We start from the raw sequence: 19,247 nt of genomic DNA, 5'->3' as shown, positions 1-19,247 counted from the left end.
TAAGTTCCATTATGTTGTGCATGGAACTCCATGCAATTTTGCTAAGTTGCCAATAGGTATTCATAATAACATACGACAGCGTAACTTAATAATGAGGTTGTGACAACCTTGTCCAGACAACATAAACAGCACCACCTTTTGACAACGTTGTAGCAACTTCGTCAGAAAGTAGACCACATTATGACAATCTTGTGTGTTTGTTGGGAGTTTCATATACCACAAGTTCTGTCTCCTTGATTTACTGCTACTAGACCAAGAGCTCAATGTTGAGGAAATCCCATCGCTAAAAAGTGTCTGTTTGAGACCCTGTCAGTTTGTAAGAAAAACTCAGAACATATATTCAAAGAGACGTGGGCTTTCTGCGTTTGACTCTAAGCGTAGCACTAGTTGTGCTGAGGAAGCGCACGGCGTGTGAAACGGCACTGCGGTACTGCTGTATCAATGCGCGCTGCTCGCTCACCGCCAGCACGAACTGGGGAAGAGCGCCGCTGCCTCTTTGCAGCAATTATTTGTTGGTTGAAATTTTCCCCCTTTCTTTTTCATTGTTGTAGAACATTGATTTCCGAATGTCGACGAGTCGCCTGGACGCTCCTCCACTTACAAGGGTTTGCATTTCTTGGTCTTGCATGACGTGTGTTGCAGGGTGAAAAAAGGCTGGTTTTGTGTGTTTATGGCTGGAAAAGCTGGGGAAAGGAGGCAGCGGCAGGGCGCTGCTGTGTGGCTCCACTGGCCACGGTTTTGAAAGATTGACGAAGAGAAGCAGACAAAAAGGACTCGTCGAAGCCAACGAGAGAGAGCAGGGAATCCAACGGGAGACGGCGGGAGGGAGGGCGAGCAGGGAAACTAGGTTTAAAACCATTTGCAAGAGCTGCTTTGCATGTGTGACATTACTCAGGAGCTGGCATGGGGCAGCAGGTTAAAGGGCTGTGTGAGGTCATCAGCGGATGTGGAAAGCAAAAGGATGTAGAATTTATGTGCTGTTAACCAGCCAGGACTGTTTAGACCTATCAGATTGTTTTTAAGTGTTCTGTCTGATCCGTTGAGCTCTAGCTCTCTAGAAATTGCAGTATGCAGATGTGCAACATTTTCTTCTTGTGAGATGGCTGTCGGTTGATTTTGGGACTAGATAAAGGTTTGGGTACCTCATACATACTGTTACTTCGTGAAGTTGTACTAGGTGGTTCAGTAGGCTATGAGGTCATACCTTCTGTATCATGGGAACTGGTGAAGGTGTTCTTGTGAGGTGAGGAGCTGTCAGTGGGATTCCAAAAAGTAGGTGATGAAATTTTGAGACTTCATGGGCCTATGCCCTCCAAAAGAAATAGTGTACATATTTATTACCTTATATACGAACATTTAGTTCTCAGAGGGTAACATTAGGCTTGTGTTTCTTCATTGATCAGAATTTTTTTTGATGAGGTTGAAAATGTGCAGAAACCTGAAAGTACAACCGGTCAGCCGTAATTGTACACTCATAGCGTGAAATAATGTAAGTACATTACTGTGTTCCTAGGCTACCATTCCCTACAAGCATGTTACGAGGCTATCAACAAAGCTTTGTCTTAGCAAAGACATAACCCAGCAAGAATGAGCTTCGCTTGTATGTGCTGTATGGAGGTCAAGGGCGAGAAGAACCAAAAGATTAGATGATGACTGCAGTTCATAATGGAGCACCTGAGCCCTGGATGAATCTTCAGTGGCAACATTGAGGACAGTATGATCATTGAATTCAAATGTTAGTTAACAAGGCAAGGGTCCTGCTGGATGTGTTTGTTTTGTTTAGGCTGTACTGCCATTGTGAGAAAAATCGTTAGTGTAAAATGAGCAAGTGTTTTAATTTGCTTTAAGTATCCTGCTAAGATGTTACATTAATGCCCTTCTCTAGAGTTCAGCTTATGAATAGGGATGAGGACAGTATTACAGTGTAATAATAAGTTTGTGTAGTGAACACTGAAGTCACAGCAGTGTTTATACCACCATATGCTTCTCGATAAGCATGATGTGCTTTGGACTAATGAAGCTTTACCCACGACTCAGCAATTTTATACACCATCAACCCTAACTTGTTTTCAGAGGACAGTTCTGTATTGTTGTATTATATGTGATTTGGGAATAAAAGTCTTTTATATGTGGCTATTTACACGAGATAGAAAGTGTCTTAAGAATAAGTGCAAGAAGTACATTTAGTCTCTGACACAAGTCTATGAAAGATATTCCTCCAGACACAGATTAAGCTAGCCTTAGACTAAATTACACTGCTAAAGGGATTTCAGACTTTAAATTCCTCTTTAGTCTAGTTCTAGAATTAAATATATTTAAAGAACAAGCCAATGAAATGAGTGTGCGTTATATTTTTACATTGCATGATTCAAGGCACAAATTCAGGGGAAACAGTAGTGTATTTGTAATGTATTTGAGCTTGTGATCTTGGTACATATATATGCTCTTTATCTCTTTGTTTTTCAGGAGGAGCAGGTGGCGGCCTACACTTAGAACAAATGAGGATTCTCTCAGCCCAGCCATGTGGAGGCATGTTATGATAAAGGCTCAGTGGCAGAAAACCAAAAGTGGTCTATCTGTCATCCCTGTGTGAATGCTGGTCTGGATTTGACTCCGTGGGTACCATCTGGCTGGACTGCTTCCAGCAGGATTGGGTTTTGGATTTTTTTCATTATGGATACATCAGCCTGGAATCTAATGTGAATCCTATATGGCAAGTAGCCTCACTGAATCTGCAGTGTGGATATCGGATGTTCTCACCTCTTTTATCCAAGGACTGATTGTGTTTAGTGATTGAGTTGTTGGTCGAGAGTATTGGGAGTTGAAGCCTTAAGTGGAAGTGTAGTTATACCTGTCAAAGGAAGGCGGTTTTATCTGAATCCTGCCATTTCTGCTGTGAAATGGAAGGCCCACGGTGCAGTGGCATCCGGAAAAAGCGGAAGTCTCGGTCAGAGCGTGACCGGGAGAGGAGGTCTAACGGGATCAGGAATAACCATGTCCGGGACTCTGTGCTCCGATTCTCTTCGGATTCTGAGCGGGAAAACAGCACCAACCCCTCCTCCTCACGACCCAGACCACCCAGGAGGAAGAGGAAGGAATCTACTTCAGCTGAGGAGGACATCATTGATGGATTCTCTATATCTGGATTTATGACCTTGGAAGCTCTTCAGGTAGGTGTGTTGCACTGCTCACTAAAGCTGCACTTTCTGGAATATGTTTTTGTTTACTTTTTTCACACTGTTCTGTTGTATGACTTATAGTGAAGTAATGATTGAGCTGTTATTGTTTGTTGACTAATTCCTTCTGCACTTCACTTGCCTGAGTGTCTTTCTTGGCTCCAGTTTTGCATTTTTTGTGGATTTGCTGAGCGTGTGTGTGTGTGTATGTTGTGTAATTTCAACAGATGTGGCTTTAAGAATGGTTATGTTGCCAAAGATCTGGTTTGCTGATGTAATGTTTTGCTTCTTTAGGAGTTTGTTTCCAGTGTTTGAGGGAAAGAAACTAACTAATAAGGCAGGCTGCAGACAATATGTGGAATCTCTCTTTCTCCAGCATGCTTGGGCATTGAGAAGGACAGGTTTATTTAAATGCTTTGGAGTTGGCAATAATTTGTTCTTTACATAAAGCAGGTAATACATTCAGATTTAACTTGTGTAATGACCAGGAATCAAATTTAGATCCCTGCATAATGGTGAATAATATATAGTGTAAAGTAGCATTGATGGCACTTTTTTGAAGGTCATTGCCAAGTATTTCATTACCTGTCAGTCTTTGCCATGTACCTCAAACTCCTCTGATGTTGCTGATTGTTATCAAATACAGTATTTCACCCCTGGGGTCTGTTAATTCCCTTAAAGGTCTGTCTCCCCATGCTCCTTTTACAGCCTCACAATATCTGAGAAACTAATTGAGCTTTTTGTGAACATCAGGTGCTGGGTTGTAGAGTTGTTGGACGTTTGCTTACACAAATAAAGAAAAATATTAAAAATCATTTTTATATACCTGATCTTGCACACAGGCTTATGATCCTGCTTAGTGCCTTTCTCGGAATTCACTTTTTTCATCCTACCTTATGCTGTTTTTCTATAGACTTTTTGCTTGGATTAGTTTGTATACTCTAGTTAAGTGTAAATGTTGATCACTTGATTACTACAAAAATTCCAAACACATGTTGAAATTAGCATGGGCGTCCCTGAAAAAGATGGAGCCTAAAAGGCTGCATATGTTGCTCCAAAATGTGTTCTGTGTTAATGGTGGCTTTTGAACTTTATACTGCAAACAATCTGGATGGTCCTTTTCTTCTTTGGCCTAGAGAACACAGTGTCCATTATTATAGTGTTTCCACTGTTTATCAGTCTGTTTCAAATGAACTTGAGCTTAGAGAATTTGGCAGTGTTTCTTAACTTTGTCGATGCAGTCATGGCCAGTGTTTAAGATGTTTCTTTAACATTTCACAATGTTCCCAGCCTTTGTCCCAATTTTTTGGGTACAGGCAATTTCAGAATGAGTGTATATGTACAAAAAATAAGGAAGTTGATAAAATAAGATTGCATATCTCTTGCATTTTAATTCAAATTCAGGTAGATTTCAAAATCACTGCTTTCTGTTGTTATATGTTGTTGCTGTTATTGTTGTTGTTGTTGTTATTTTATTTACTGTCCCAACTTTTTTGGAATTTAGTTTGTACAAGAAGCAAACATACTTGAAATCAGAAATCATGATGAAGAATGATCCAGTTCCTTAAGCTGAATTTCACTTGTTGTTCTTTCGAAACACCAGTTCAAACAACGGTATGGCCACTTTTCCATGAAGCTGTGGAAATAAACAAACTGAACACTAGTGAGTTTCAGGATAAATTTATGCACTTTGTGTACACCATGCACATAGCTGTATTTCAACATCTGACTTGACAAAATTTAACATATAATTTCAGAGTATGATTTTATGTTTAGTTTAACAAATAAGACTTCATACAGTCATATTATTTCATATTTGTTATGTAGCTTTGTGTCACCCAAATGAGTGCTCGTGTCACGTATTGCAGGATTAATCTTGAGCTGCTTCATTGTAATCAAATTAAAAGGCTTTAGAGTTTCTTCAAAAAGTAGCAGCCTGCGGTTCTTCCATTATGGTGGCTTACCAATAGCTGGATCCGTGCTGACCTGTTTTGTCGTTGTTTCTTATTTTTAGTACTTTGCACCAACAGGTTGTCTCAGCAGGGTACCCTATTTTTTCTGCATTTACTTGTGTTTTTTGAACTTGGGCAGCTGTGTGATCCTGGTATTGATGCGGATATAAGCCTTGCATGATTTAACATTTCTGTTTTACTTCTTGGGGATATGAAGTTATTTATATTCGTTCAGGTTCTCACTGATTGTTTGGTAAAGAATAAACCAATCTACCACTATTCTACTTGTCAGTCTCTCTGTACTGCCTTAATGTCTCTGGCAGTGTCCTCCCCCTTCTCTCTCACTCTCTCCATCACTCTCACTCTCCGTCCCTACCCCAGACCCTTGATGCTTTTAATTCTGTTCTCTCTGAAACTGGAAATGTGTTCCTCCTCACTGCATTGAAATCAAAACATTCCACTTGAGCTGTGCTATGTCTGAGGCACTTTTATTCGTATGAGGTAACAGAGAAGTGAGTCTCTTACGTGTGCACATTGTGGAGCACCAGGCCTGAGAGGGAAAGCCAGAGATTCTGTGTTAGTTTGCTTTGGAAAATTGCTGAATCACTGAGATCCTTCCGTCTCACCATCCTTTGTGCAGTATTGCTTAACACTCAGGCTATAATGCCCACACATCGCAGTTAACCACTTAACATACACCACTTTCATTTATCAGGCTTTAACATTTTGTAATGTTCATTTGTCATGCTTTAATTTTTTTTATTAGGAGGAGGAACCCCTGGAACATTCATATAGTGTTTGGTCTTTGGATAAGACTATAGTATTTGCAGAGTAAAAGCACTAATACTTCAGATATGTTAGGTTTGGAAATTAGTTAGTTGTTTCAGAAAGAGATAGATAAAAGGACGAATGGACCTGACTGGCTCATCATGTTCTTTGCCTGGCAGTAGGCATTTCAGCGAGGAAATTAGGTCACGCATGCCGGAATGGTTGGCATGGTGCCCAGAGGGCATATCTTGGGTATCAGTCTCTCTAATGCCACAGAAAGAGCAAAGCAGACCTGACAGCATCTATTTGTTCATCCATCCGTTTATCTTCCCAATAATCCATTTTTATTTAATATGTCAATAATTTTCTCAGTACCTAAACCAACTGTTAGGATTATAGAAAATAAACTTTCACTTCTCCTTTTACTGTTTCCCTACATTGTTTGTAACACCAGAAACAAGGCTGTTTCTTCATAAATTACATTTCCAACATGCTGTGTATTGGTTAAAGTTACAGCAAGCATTATCCTATTTTGTGCATTTAATTCATTGGTTAATTCATTGGTGTGTATGATACTCCTTTACATTTGTACTTGTTGTAGGAGATGTGCCTTACTGGCGGAATTCTGAAGGAGACTAGATTTTCTCAGCTGTGGTTGTCTCACTGCTGTCTTACAGAATATTTTAAAGAATACAGAGAGATAAAAACCGAGCGTGAAAGTGTGTGTCAGAGTGAGAGAGAAAAATTGATTAAACGCTTCATTGTTGAGAATATTGTGCGACTGAATCTATTGACATACTGCTTCTGGCCTGTTTCAAAAACCACACAAAGAATGTACATATAATGGGAGTAAAGACACTTCCATTTAAAGCTAATAAAAAGTAGCCTACTTAACTGAGCTACATGAAATTCACCCTCTGGCGCTTAAAGACTCTCTTTTAGGCTCTATTCAGGACTGGTCTTCTCGTTCTCTTTGGCTTCTTGCCATAAATACATGTGTATGACAGATACCACTTTTTAAGCCTTTTTTCCACCTTTTCTCCCTCAGTATTTCTAACAGCAGATATCCATTTAGTTCTCATTTTCTGCCTGTCATAAAATGATATATGATATGCATTAATAAGGTGCTGCAAGTCCAACGAGTGACATTGAATGTGACATCCTATCATTCTGACGTGTTGAATGCTTGTGGTGGATAATCCTCCTGCCTTATTTTTGACACCTTAAGAAATGTTTCTAACACTTATACAGTCCTTATGAAATGGTGCAATTTTGCAGTATACTTAGGTGTATGTGATGGCTGTGTGTCTCATATTGTATAATATTACAAAATCTACAGGCTATGAAAATAAGCTGTTAAAATGTAGCTGTTTTAATGTGGATTTTAAAAGAATCTCCTTTTGTAAGTGAATTTCCAAAATTATTTTTTCCGTTTTACCTCAGTTGTCTGTCACTGAGTATTTTGAGCTTGTGTATGCTTTACAAGATTGCTTATTTTCTAGTTTTGATTTGCCAAACTTATCAAAACACATTATCCAGCTAGTCTGTACAACAGCCCCAATGGCAGTTTTATTTACAGACCTGTGGGTGAAATTCTCCTTTAGTCCATCTGTCAAGAGGAAATTATTTTGTTTGTCTTTCATCTGTTCTGTAAAACATAAGACTGGGGAAAATGAAGGCGCTGTTATGTTGCTAGACACCAAATGCTACAACGCTTATTGGAGCTTTTGTGGACTGCACAGTACAGTGGAAATTGCCTATGAAGTGTGACAGTTATGGATTGTCTGCTCCTCGGATGAGGTTAAGTGTCATTACTTCAGGCTAATTCGATAGCTTTAATTCACCACAGGCAACAGTGTCCATATGATAGCTGCACATGTTACCGTGTCATTGTCATATTCAAGTGACATGAAACAAACAAACATGCAACTTGCACACAGAATTATGCATGATTCATCTCATGCACTGGCACACACACACACACACACACACACACACACACAGATGTGATTCATGTTTAATTTATGACATTTCTGTCCTTATCCAGGTGAAATTAAACACATTCAAATTAAATAGCAGCTGTGGTAACATGCACTGTGGCAAACAGTTGTTAACCACAGTAAATGTTTGCTTTCATGTTGAAATGCTGTTGCAAGGATCTCATTAATGACCCTGTGATAGTGTCTGTGTGAGAGGGGGGTACTTTGTGTATGTGTCTTTCACCAATGGCCACAAAATTGCCCATCTTCTGCTCTCTGATATCCATTGATGCTTTTGTAGCTTTTCAAGAAAACCCTGGGTGCCTATGTGTGTGTATTTGTGTGTGTGCATGTGTTTGTGAAGGTGCATGATTTAAACAGTAACTGAACAAAAATTAACTCAAAAGTAGGCCTGTCACAATCATAAAATATTAGCTGATGAAAATCTCTCATATAAATAATTGCAATTAACAATGTAATTTTCTTTTTTTGTTCATTTTTGTGCAATTATTAAAGTACATGTTTTTCGTCAACCTAACTGATGAAAAAGACACCAAATTCATTCTCTGTTTCTTGTGAAAACAAGTACGACTGGGGAAAAAAGAAGTGTAGAAATTGATTGCAGTCAGCTCATATAATTGCAATCAGGCCATTATGTAATAACTGAGACAGGCCTTTGCTCTGGCAGGCTGTCATTAGACCTATCACAAACATTACATTTTATCTGGCTGTTAATTGCCATATAAATACTTACTTGAACATTTTATTTATCTTTTTTGTTTATTGTATGCAAGTATTAAAGTACAACCCTACAGTGACCAGATTGACTGATTATCTGTTTTGCTTCAATATTTGCGTCAATATTTAGTAGCTCAAACCTGAAGATGGTTGAGAAACAGCTTAAGCTCAAATAAACAAATATTACTCAATGGTGCTGTCTAAAGGTGTTACAGTCTAGTCAGAAGTTAGATTTTTCATTGTTTTCATAAGACCCATGATGTGTCTCAATAAATGCATTTTCTGTTTATTTACATGTTTTTTCCTCAACCCAAATGATTAAAATACATTCAATTCGTGTTCTTTTTATTGCAGCGTAAACATATGATTGTGAAAGCTAAGTGTGGTAAGTAATTGCTCAAGTCAGGCAATTAAATATTAATTGTGACAGACCTACTTGAAAGTTTCAGATGTTCTTAGTGAGCAAGAAGAATGTACATTGTTTATTATGTCTGATGATGTGTGCTGTGAATATCTACCACAAAGCGTTCGGTCTAAACTTTCATTCATGTAGCACAAACAGCATGGAGAACTATTTTGTTTGTGTGAGATGCATTTGATAAATAAAAGACATCTTTCAGGCTTATTTGATTTTACTTTTAACAGTCTGGCTTCAAATTAGCTTGCACCGTATTGTTACACTTAGTGTAAATTCCTGTCCTTAACATCTTCATAAACTCCACTTATAGTTCCCATCAGGAATTATTACTGCTGGCAGACCAGTTTTTGATCCTAAGCAACAGAACTCTGTGATTAATAATGCTTACAAGATTGCCCTGTTGAAATGAAGCATCAAGTATTGATGTGTGTTAGTAAAGTCAGAATTAATCTAGAGTGGTTTAGGAAAAATGGGCCTGGGCTTTAATAATTCCAGACCTGTGATGTTTCCTCTTAAACCTTACTTGGTGTGCATATCCTGTGCGCACATTGCCTTAAATACACATCTTCTGTCTGTTCCCTCTCCCCACCAGTCAATTCTCTGTATCCTTTTCTCCTTTAAAAAGCCATCGACACAAAGCATTGCTGATAAATAAGCTGCTCTTTCTCTGGGTGCTCTCAGAGCTGGCAGACAGTTAAACCCAGTGGCTGTGAATGAAATCCTGTAACATTTCTAGTTCTGCATGCTAGAGATATACTCTTTACTAAAGGTAAATTCTTTAGCACTACACTGGTTTGCTACTGTATAAAAGACTTTTTCTCTTTCCGGCAATGTACAATAATAGAGAGGGTTAGGTTTCTGGTTGAGCCCAAGGCCTTGCCCAGGAATAGCCAGTATTAATACTTCAGCGGCTAGGCAGCGTGTAAAATTTAAGCCTGACTTCTTTTGTTAATGCAAAGTGCTGCTGTGAAAAGATATAGAGTCCTAACTTAACCGCTGCATTGGTGCTTAGGCAAATTACATTTTTATTCAAATATAATTGGCTTGTCTAAGTAGGTTTATAATAATATATCTGGTAGGTCACCATCTCATAGAGCTGTGCTCATTTTTCATTATCTGTCGTCTCTCACACAGATATGAGCAAGCAGGAGAGGAGGGAGAAAAGGCAAATGTTTGCCAAGACTGATTTGAAAATGCTGTCCCCAAAGAACAGCTCTCTCTGAGGGAATGCTACTCAGCATCTCTCTGTCTGTTTCTCTGTTTCTCTGTTTCTCTCTCTCTCTCTCTCTCTCTCTCCGTCTCTAACTGTCTTTAGTGTGTGAATGCCCACTGTTACTTGTGCCTGTGGGAGTGTTCATCTATGCTGGCTGGGAACAGACTTGTTGGAGTGCCTGTAAAGCATATGCAGAATGGCATGCTTCCTTTACGCCACTCAAACTTAATTCCTCAAGAGTTCCTAGCTCTGAAAGATTTATGCAATTAACCATAAATCAAGTAAGTTCCGCCATATTGCATGGCAAATGGAAAATTACCTTTTTAATTCACAGTCAATGACCTGTTTGTTTTTATACATACAATGCACAATGCAGAGTAACCAGAACTTCTTTTATTGCCCAAATACTTTATATTACTCTGATTTGTGACGCAGCGTGAGACGTTGTAGTTCGTTTGTATTTATAGTATTTAATAGTTTGCATATTTATTGGAATTGAGTGCATTTATGTGTATCATGCACATTCATCTGTTCACAGGCCACTGAGGCTCATTTTATCACCTACTGAAATCCCAGTTCATTTTTTGTAAAAGTGTAAAAAAACACTCAAAGTAGAAATTTCTTTCAATTTCTGCTGGGTCATATTTTTGAATAATGAGCAGAAATAGCTGTTTAACACAAAAGAGAATCACACTCCACCACGCAGTCATTGGACAGCTGCAGTTATTCACTTCATACCAGACAATAAGTGCGACTGCCCTCAGTTTAAGCTGGAAACCATACACAAATTATGTAGCTTGCATGGGCGGAAAAATGCATTTTGGCTTGGCATTCCAGTTCTGTGACCTTGTTAGAGTAAAGTGTATGTGTAAAATTGTACTGGGATATTCTAATGATGGATCAGAAATTGGTCAGCATAGTTTTGCCAAAAGGCACAGGAGGGTTTGTCTTTGTATTGGAGCATAAAGTTTGAATGCAATGAGATATGTATTTATATCTTGTGATCAGTTTGTGTTAAGCTAAGGAAGCTTTCATTGATAACCTCAAATCTGGGAATGCCACTATAACTCCTCAAGGAAACTTACACCTGTGCTGTGTAGCACTGTTTAATTAAAAAAAATACTTCATTGTTATAATACCTGGTCTGTGAAAATGTCGCACTCCAGAAACTTTAACACAGGAAAAGAGGATTTCACACTCAGCCGGTGATGCAGTTTTCCTCATTAAAAAGCATGTTAAGAATCTCTCTGTATTAACGTATCTTTTATGCTTTGATACATCTGTCTGATCGTTTATCTTAGCGTAGGCGTTCTTCAGCATATTGCTTCTGAATTCCTGAAACGTTATAGTTTTATTAGTGACTATTGGACGCACATTTCAAATGTATTTGTATTTGTTTGTGTGTGTCTGAGGAATTTCTTTCTGAATACCAGATGGAGCTTTAAAAAACGTCCTTGGATCAGAGAGAAGCATGCATATTGAAGACAGTCTATCTCTTGGCATTGTGTTCTGGTGATTTATGATGTGAAATCCTCCTGAAGTGTTTTAAAAATAAAGCAACAAACAACACTGAATTGTATTGGAAATACATCAATATGTCATACTTGTAGCAACTGTTACAACTAGCTCCTTGCTCTGTTACAACTAAGTGTGATGAAGCTAGAGGCTCCAGCTCATCACCAGCGTGACACACATATGCATTGTATGTTCACATAAATGTACTTACCTCTTGATGTGGTCTGTTGAGACTCCTAGAGGAACTGCCGGCGTGGTTATCATCCTCTTTTATCCAGGTTGTAAGGGCCCACAACCATATGGAGAGAGCAAATTGCTGTTGTCAGCAAACCTGAAAAGGAAGAAGAACATTGTCAGTGTTAGCCATGTAAAAGTATACTTACTTGTAGAATGTGCACAGATCTGATGACATGTCAGTTTTAAACATGGTGTGGAGTAATAACCTTAATATTGTTTTATGTGTACTGAGTACCTGCCCTTTGTGTTAATTGGATTAACCCTGGGTGGGGTTAGAGGTATAAATACATGGGGAGGTCAGCCTAGCAGAGAGGTTCATTATTTGAAACAGAGGTTTGGGAGGAAGTCTCTTCGGTCTCGTGACCTCGAGACAAAAAGTTCCTGTGCTGAGGTCGAGCCAGGGCAGAGAGTGTGGACCAAGATAAAGGGTGTTTGAGGTCCTAAACATTGTTACATACTTGTTCTGTGAGAGAACTTCTTTTTGTTTTCTTCCAGTTTTTCTTTTTTCTGTTTGTACTTAATAAACGTCGACGTATGTGCACTTACCTTTGGAGTCGCAGTCCATAATTTTGGTAGACCCAGGATTCCCGACCAACCACTCAACCAAGGGTGAATCCGGCAATATCCAACATCACACTAAGCCCTTACATTTTCTGCTGAATTACCCACAGATGGTAAATGGCCAAAACAAAGTTTATTTGTAGCAGAGATTTAACTTAGTAGAGTGTACTTACATTAGCATGGTAGTGGCATGTTTGTTTGTGTGTGTGTGTGTGTGTGTGTGTGTGTGTGTGTGTGTGTGTGTGTGTGTGTGTGTGAGTGGGTCACATCAATTATGCGGTGCTGCTGGAGTTTTAAAGGGTTCATGTCGTTAAAAACCTGATTTCCCTTGCTTTTTTGAAATAAAGGAGTTTGAAGTAATATGTAAACATTGTTCAAGTTTCAAAATGTGCCATTCACTACCCAGTCTATGCAGTCTATATGTGGAGACTAAGCTGCAAAAACAGGCGGTTTTGAATTTATTTTTTTTGTGAAGTCGTGAGAACCAGATTATTTATGTACATCCACCTATTCAGCCAACAGCAATTTAGCCCCACCTGTCGATATTTAAGTCCTAAGGGGTATTTTAGCTCTTAGTGCATTTTGAAGGCAAAAATGAAGGAAGCCAATCAGCACAAAGCTCATTTACATAAATCAGTCTTAAAAACTGTAGCAACAAGGCTGTGTTTGATCCATGTACCAATGCAAGACACACTACCATGTCACTACCCTGTCAGTGTTGCAGCAGTGCTGAGAAAGATCCACCACACAAATGATACATGCTCAATGGTGCTTCTGTGAGTGTCCTTACTAAACGGCATAACAAAATGTGCAGAAAAAAACATGGACTGCTGTAATCTGTAATTGTACTACTAACTAGTTGTAACTAAATACAACTAAACATTTTTATTTATGAAAAGTCACTTGGACTGTAACTTGTTCACAGTTATCGATCCATAACACTTTTTAGGTGTGTGCTAGGGGATGGCACTGGTCTGATACCAGCAGAAAATATTAGATGTGATATTACAGGGAAAAAACTAAAGAGTCTGCATTAATCCTGTAACAAGTCTTGTCTGAAATTTTGCACACACATTGTGCGATGTCACATTGTTAGCTGTGTATTTTTTCCTGTGGGGTAGTAGTGTTGGAGTAATTTCAGCTAGGGCTGGGTGATAAAACGATATCCGTAATTATCGCAATATAACTTTCCTCGGTAGAACAATAAGAAATGTTTGATAAATTTTCAATATAATATTCCATTCTCACACTTCCACGTTCTAGCGAAAGCCCTGGTGGCATTTTCTACTGAGTTTTTCGACATGATTAGAGAGGGAGGGGGTGACGAGTAAAATGAGCCACTAAATATACTTTAGCAATGTCTGAAACGTGGAGTTATACATTCCCTGTTTAAATGGAGCGACCGGCGATCTGTTCTCCTGTGACCAAGTGTGAGTGACGAGATAAGTGGCATAACTGTACTGTCCTAAAGTGAACCCACCTCTTTCTGTACGTCTTAACAAGCTTTAGCAGCGTTAAATCATGTCTGCTCCACACAACTAAAGTGCTGTTGAAGCACTCGGACAGTCATATTTAGGTATTAGTGCATTCTCAAGCAACGAAAGTGAAAGAAAGAAGTGGGTTCATGGAAGTTACAGCCCTGATTTAAACGAAAGTAAACTGAGAAAGCTGTGAGGCATTGGAGAGCGAGAGAATGCTATCTTGGCCACTTGTTTAGCATTTGTAATGGGATAGCCATTACAAATTAGCAAAAACTGCAGCCGTGCTTTTCCAGCTGATAAAAACAGCTCACCAGACACTTTCTCCCACTCTCCCATGACAGATTTGTGAAATGTTCTACTGTTTGGCGAGTGTTTGTCATGCTCTGATCATAAAGGATACTTTAAAACAGCAATTAACCACTCAGGAGCAAAAATCAGCCTTCAAACTCAAAAGAAATAATGATGTGACATTTATTGCGATATGTATCGATATCGAACGATATTAATTTTGTTTATCGTGATAACATTTTCGGCCATATCGCCCAGCTCTAATTTCAGCATAATAGGCACCTTTTAGATGTTCACATTAAGTGTTCCATATATCAGTATCGGTATTGGCCGATACTCAAGCTTTCAGTATCGGAATCAGAAAATAAAAAAGTGTGCCATCTCTAGTATGTTCAAAATTCTAGACTGCATTTCTCATCCACTGTATCAGTGCAGGCTGTTGATTTTAAAGGATCTTTCAAATACGGACATGCTGCTCATATTCCACAGTCTGAAGGTTGTGTCCACTGTCTCTTTTGTCATTCAGACACCCAAAGTTCTTTGTATGCATTTCAAAATTCTTAAAAAATGACAGAAGGCTAAGCCCTTAGATTAGATTTTGTGAGTCGTGTTCAGACGTTTTTCATGTTATACTCCGAATGTGGTCTAGTGAATGCGTCCCGTTTACTTGCTTTTAGATCTTCAAGCATCAGGCTCTACTGGAGTTCAGTACTTAATATAGTCATGCACGGCAGCAGAAGCAGCTTTCAGTGGTTTACTGGATTGAGTGAAACATTAATCCAGTAAACCTGGCGGCCTGGCCAGTCCACGCTGCAGTGTGATGCAGCTGCCTCGTGGAGGCGCGCCAAAGGTGGGCCAGCAGGCTGCTAGACAACTGTTACACCAAGAGATCTGTCAATAGACACCGCCGCCTATTGGTGCACATGTATGTGTCACTCAGCAGTGCGCTTGTGCATCGGAAATTGCTTCATGGATTCAGTCATAGGTATGGCTGAATACTGCGTTTAAGTGCCAGTATCATTGTCTGTACCGATACGATATCAGTATCTGAGCAACCCTAAATTTGACCATATGCAACTTTGATGAATAAGGGTCAATGTCTTTGTCTTTGTTGAAAAATGTGCCACAATCCAATATAGTACTGAAAACCTAATACAAAGTCATTCCAATCAGGTCATTATAGAGAAACTTGTCGAAAGAAAGAACTGTTCATTTCCAGTTTAGATGTACGCTGAAAACACATTTAGCATGTATTTGAATATGAATGCCTTCATGCACATTGTCCAGCTATCATGGTGGAAAAAGCTCCGCTCCATCTCCCTCTCTTCCCTCCCTGTATAACTCCCCTCTGCCCATCCCCCTCATTCCTCCTATTCTCTCTCCCTCTCTCTCCGTCTCAGTCGGTTGTCTCTCTGTGGATGGCCTTGTTTGTTCGTTGAGCAGATCCTCTTATTCTCCTCTGCTGCTTGACCCCTTGCCTGCAAGGGCACAGCTGTGGTGGGAGGTCAAGTGGAACTAGCTGAGGCTAAAACCTGCACTGAGCTCTACCTCAACAAAGAGAAAGATGTCTGTCTTATTGTAATAATGTGTACTGGACAGCCATGACACATACACACATATAGGATTGGAGGCAGTCTGAAGTGTGATGGATATCGTCACACTAACATGTCTTAATCCTCAAGTGATCGAGCACATTTATTTATTAAAGTCATTTGAAGTGTTGCCAAGTGATTGACAGTGATTGTTCTGGCTAATGTTTGCAGTGCTGCAGTGCTTGAGTCATTGGTGAAAAGTGCTGAAAGGCTGAAAGACTGACTGCTGTTGTACGTGTATAGGTGGAGAGAGGTCTGAGGTTATTTAAACATGCATTCTTACCCAGCAAGCAATTCATGTCATACAATAACAATGACAGTAACTGTCGACGCTGCTACAGCTATTATATTTAAGCTTTCTGGGAGATGTGTGTGCAGCTGTTACTGTCAACAAAGCTGCTCTTAACACAATAGTAAAATGTCTGCTGTGTGTGTGTGTGTGTGTGTGTGTGTGTGTGTGTGTGTGTGTGTGTTTAAGGATTTCATCTTTTTACAGTTTGAAACTTTACTCCTATACTCCAGCTAAACAAGGCTCTTTGGACACTGAAGAGAGATTTTCTTGTGCTGCTTGAAAAGCATTAATTTAAGACTGTAAAAACGTGTGTTTTCTGAGATTTTTTTTTCTCTTGGAAACACATTACAGGCACTACACATACATATATGCATTCATACAGACGCTCTGTTATTCCTGTCTTCTTATTGGTGACAGCATGTGCAAGATTACATATTCACTTCTGCAATGTGTTATTTAATACTGTGGTGTCTGCCCATTCACTGGGCCCCGATGGCGGCCGCCAGAGCCGGCAGGAAGGCGGGGCCCAAGCTCTGAGCGGGGACGAAGGCCGATGAGGATGGCGGGGAGAGGAACACCGCGAGTGAGTGTGGGTGGGGGTGTGCTGCGTGCGAGTATGCAATAGACAAAGCCGAAAACCAACATTGGCCATGACCTTTGGGCCTTCAGGCGGCACTGCATTAAAAACAGACATGATTCTGTAGTGGAAATCACTGCATGGGCTCAGAAACAATTCTGAAAAACACTGTCTGTGAACAGAGTTCGGCGCTGCATCCGCAAATGCTAATTAAAATTCTAAAACACAAAGAAGAAACCATATATAAACAAGATCCAGAAATGTTGCCACCTTCTCTGGGCCCAAGCTCATTTAAAATGGACTGAGGTGAAGTGGAAAGTGTCCTGTGGTGCGACAAATCAAAATTTGAAATTCTTTTCGGAAATCATGGACACTGTGTCCTCCGGGCTAAAGACCGCTCAGCTTGTTATCAGTGCACAGGTCAAAAGCCACTATTCATGATGGTGTGGGGGTGCATTAGTGCACATGGCATGGGTGATATGCACATCTGTGAAGGCCCTGTTAATGCTGAACTATATATACATGTTTTGGCAACATTTGCTGCCATCCAGGCAATGTCTTTTTCAAGGAAGGCCTTGCTTATTTCAGCAAGACAATGTCAAACCACATTCTGCATGTATTACAACAGCATTGCAAAGCCAACATATCAAATGCTGAAACTGAGAAATTTTACTGTTTTTTGAAAAATATATGCCCATTTTGAATTTGATGCCAACAACACGTTCCAAAAAACAGGACGGGGGCATGTTTACCACTGTGTTTCATCACCTCTTCTTTTAACAACACTGAGGAACTGAGGAGATCAACTGCTGTAGTTTTGAAAGTGAAATGTTTTCCCATTTTTGCTTAACATAGGATTTAAGCTGCTCAACTGTTCGGGGTCTCCTTTGTCATATTTTTCATTTATAATGTGCCAAATGTTTTCAGTGGTGACAGGTCTGGACTGCAGGCAGGCCAGTTTAGCGCCCGGACTCTTTTAATACAGAGCCATGCTGTTGTAATACTTGCAGAATGTGGTTTGACATTATCTTGCTGAAATAAGCAAGGCCTGCCCTGAAAAAGACGTCATCTGGAGGGCAGCATATGTTGCCAAAACTTGTGTATAATGTTCAGCATTAATGGTGCCTTCACAGATGTTCCAGCCACCCATGCCATGTGCAATAATGCACCCCATACCATCATGAATAGTGGCTTTTGAACCGTGCACTGATAACAAGCTGAGTGGTTTTTAGCCCAGAGAACACAGTGTCCATGATTTCCAAAAAGAGTTTCAAACGTTGATTCGTCGGAGCGCAGGACACTTTCACTTCCCCTCAGTCCATTTTAAAAAGAAGGTGGCAGCGTTTCTGGATCCTGTTTATATATGCTTTCTTCTTTGCGTTTAAGAGTTTTAATTAGCATTTGTGGATGCAGCGCTGAACAGTGTTTTTCAGAAGTGTTTCTGAGCCCATGCAGTGATTTCCACTACAGAATCATGTCTGTTTTTAATGCAGTGCCGCCTGAAGGCCCAAAAATCACGGCCAGCAAATACTGGTTTTTGGCCTTACAGAGTTTTCTCCAGATTCCCTGAATCTTTTAATGTTATTATGTACTGTAGATGATGAAAAGCAATCGTTCTTCGCTATTTAATGTTGAGAAACGTTATTCTTGAAATGTTGCACTATTTGACCACGCAGTCTTTCACAGACTGGTGAACCCCTCCTCATCTTTACTTCTGAAAGACTCAGCCTTTCTGGGATGCTCATTCTATACCCAATCATGTTATTGACGTGTTGCCAATCAACCACCAGGTGTTTCTTTTCACTACACAACGTTACAAGCCTTTTGTTGCCCCCGCCCCAACTTTTTTGGAATGTGTTGCTGGCATCAAATTCAAAATGGACATATATTTTTTAAAAAACAATAAAATTTCTCAGTTTCAACATTTGATATGTTGTCTTTCAGGCATTTTCAGTGAAATATATGGTTTAAATGGGGTTGTAGTTTAGTTTCCTTGGTCTGGACCAAAACAGAAAATTGTATTTGTTTTATTTTAGTTGTAATTTGCTTAGTGTTTATGCTAATTTATTGTGGTGTGTTCAAGAAATCTTTGGTCATGTTAGTTTTGGGTTGTGTATTCCTTGGCAATTATTCACTGGGTTCATTTTGCTAAAGACTGTTAAAGTAGAGGGTGGGGTTAGGAAACACCCACGTGTGTGTGTGTGTGCACAGGGAGAGGAAGAGACGTGAGCTGAGTCAAAGAGTGAAAACTCCGCTTACGTACAGTGTAGCTGTGGCCTACAACAGCTGGAATCCCTGCATTGTTGTGGTTTTGCACAACACAAAGCAGGGTGAAATCCCTGTATCACAGCTTCAAGAGACTTACTGCTTTTACAAAACAGAAACCTTTGCACCTTAATACGTAGTATAATTTATGTGTGCAGTCAAATGTGTATATCTGCTTCATAAGTACTTCAGATG

The 19,247-nt window shown here is 39.7% G+C and overlaps 1 protein-coding gene across 5 annotated transcripts in view; it reads left to right on the top strand.

Moving 5' to 3' along the window:
- The first annotated feature begins 473 nt into the window (after positions 1-473).
- The window catches only part of auts2a (activator of transcription and developmental regulator AUTS2 a), a 501,485-nt gene continuing 482,711 nt past the window's right edge, over positions 474-19,247 (top strand). For 4 of the 5 annotated variants that reach the window (XM_036560986.1, XM_036560985.1, XM_036560984.1 and 1 more), the window contains exons 1-2: positions 474-1,735; positions 2,467-3,170. In XM_036560986.1, coding sequence (XP_036416879.1) covers positions 2,901-3,170 — 270 coding nt within the window. In that variant the 5' untranslated portion in view covers positions 474-1,735; positions 2,467-2,900. The remainder of the gene's footprint in view (positions 1,736-2,466; positions 3,171-19,247) is intronic. The other variant, XM_036560983.1, reaches the window with a different exon arrangement.

Source organism: Colossoma macropomum, unplaced genomic scaffold, assembly GCF_904425465.1.
Source record: "Colossoma macropomum unplaced genomic scaffold, Colossoma_macropomum, whole genome shotgun sequence".
Lineage (NCBI taxonomy): Eukaryota > Metazoa > Chordata > Actinopteri > Characiformes > Serrasalmidae > Colossoma > Colossoma macropomum.
Note: the sequence above shows the minus strand (reverse complement) of the source record. Positions and strands in the feature narration are given on the sequence as shown.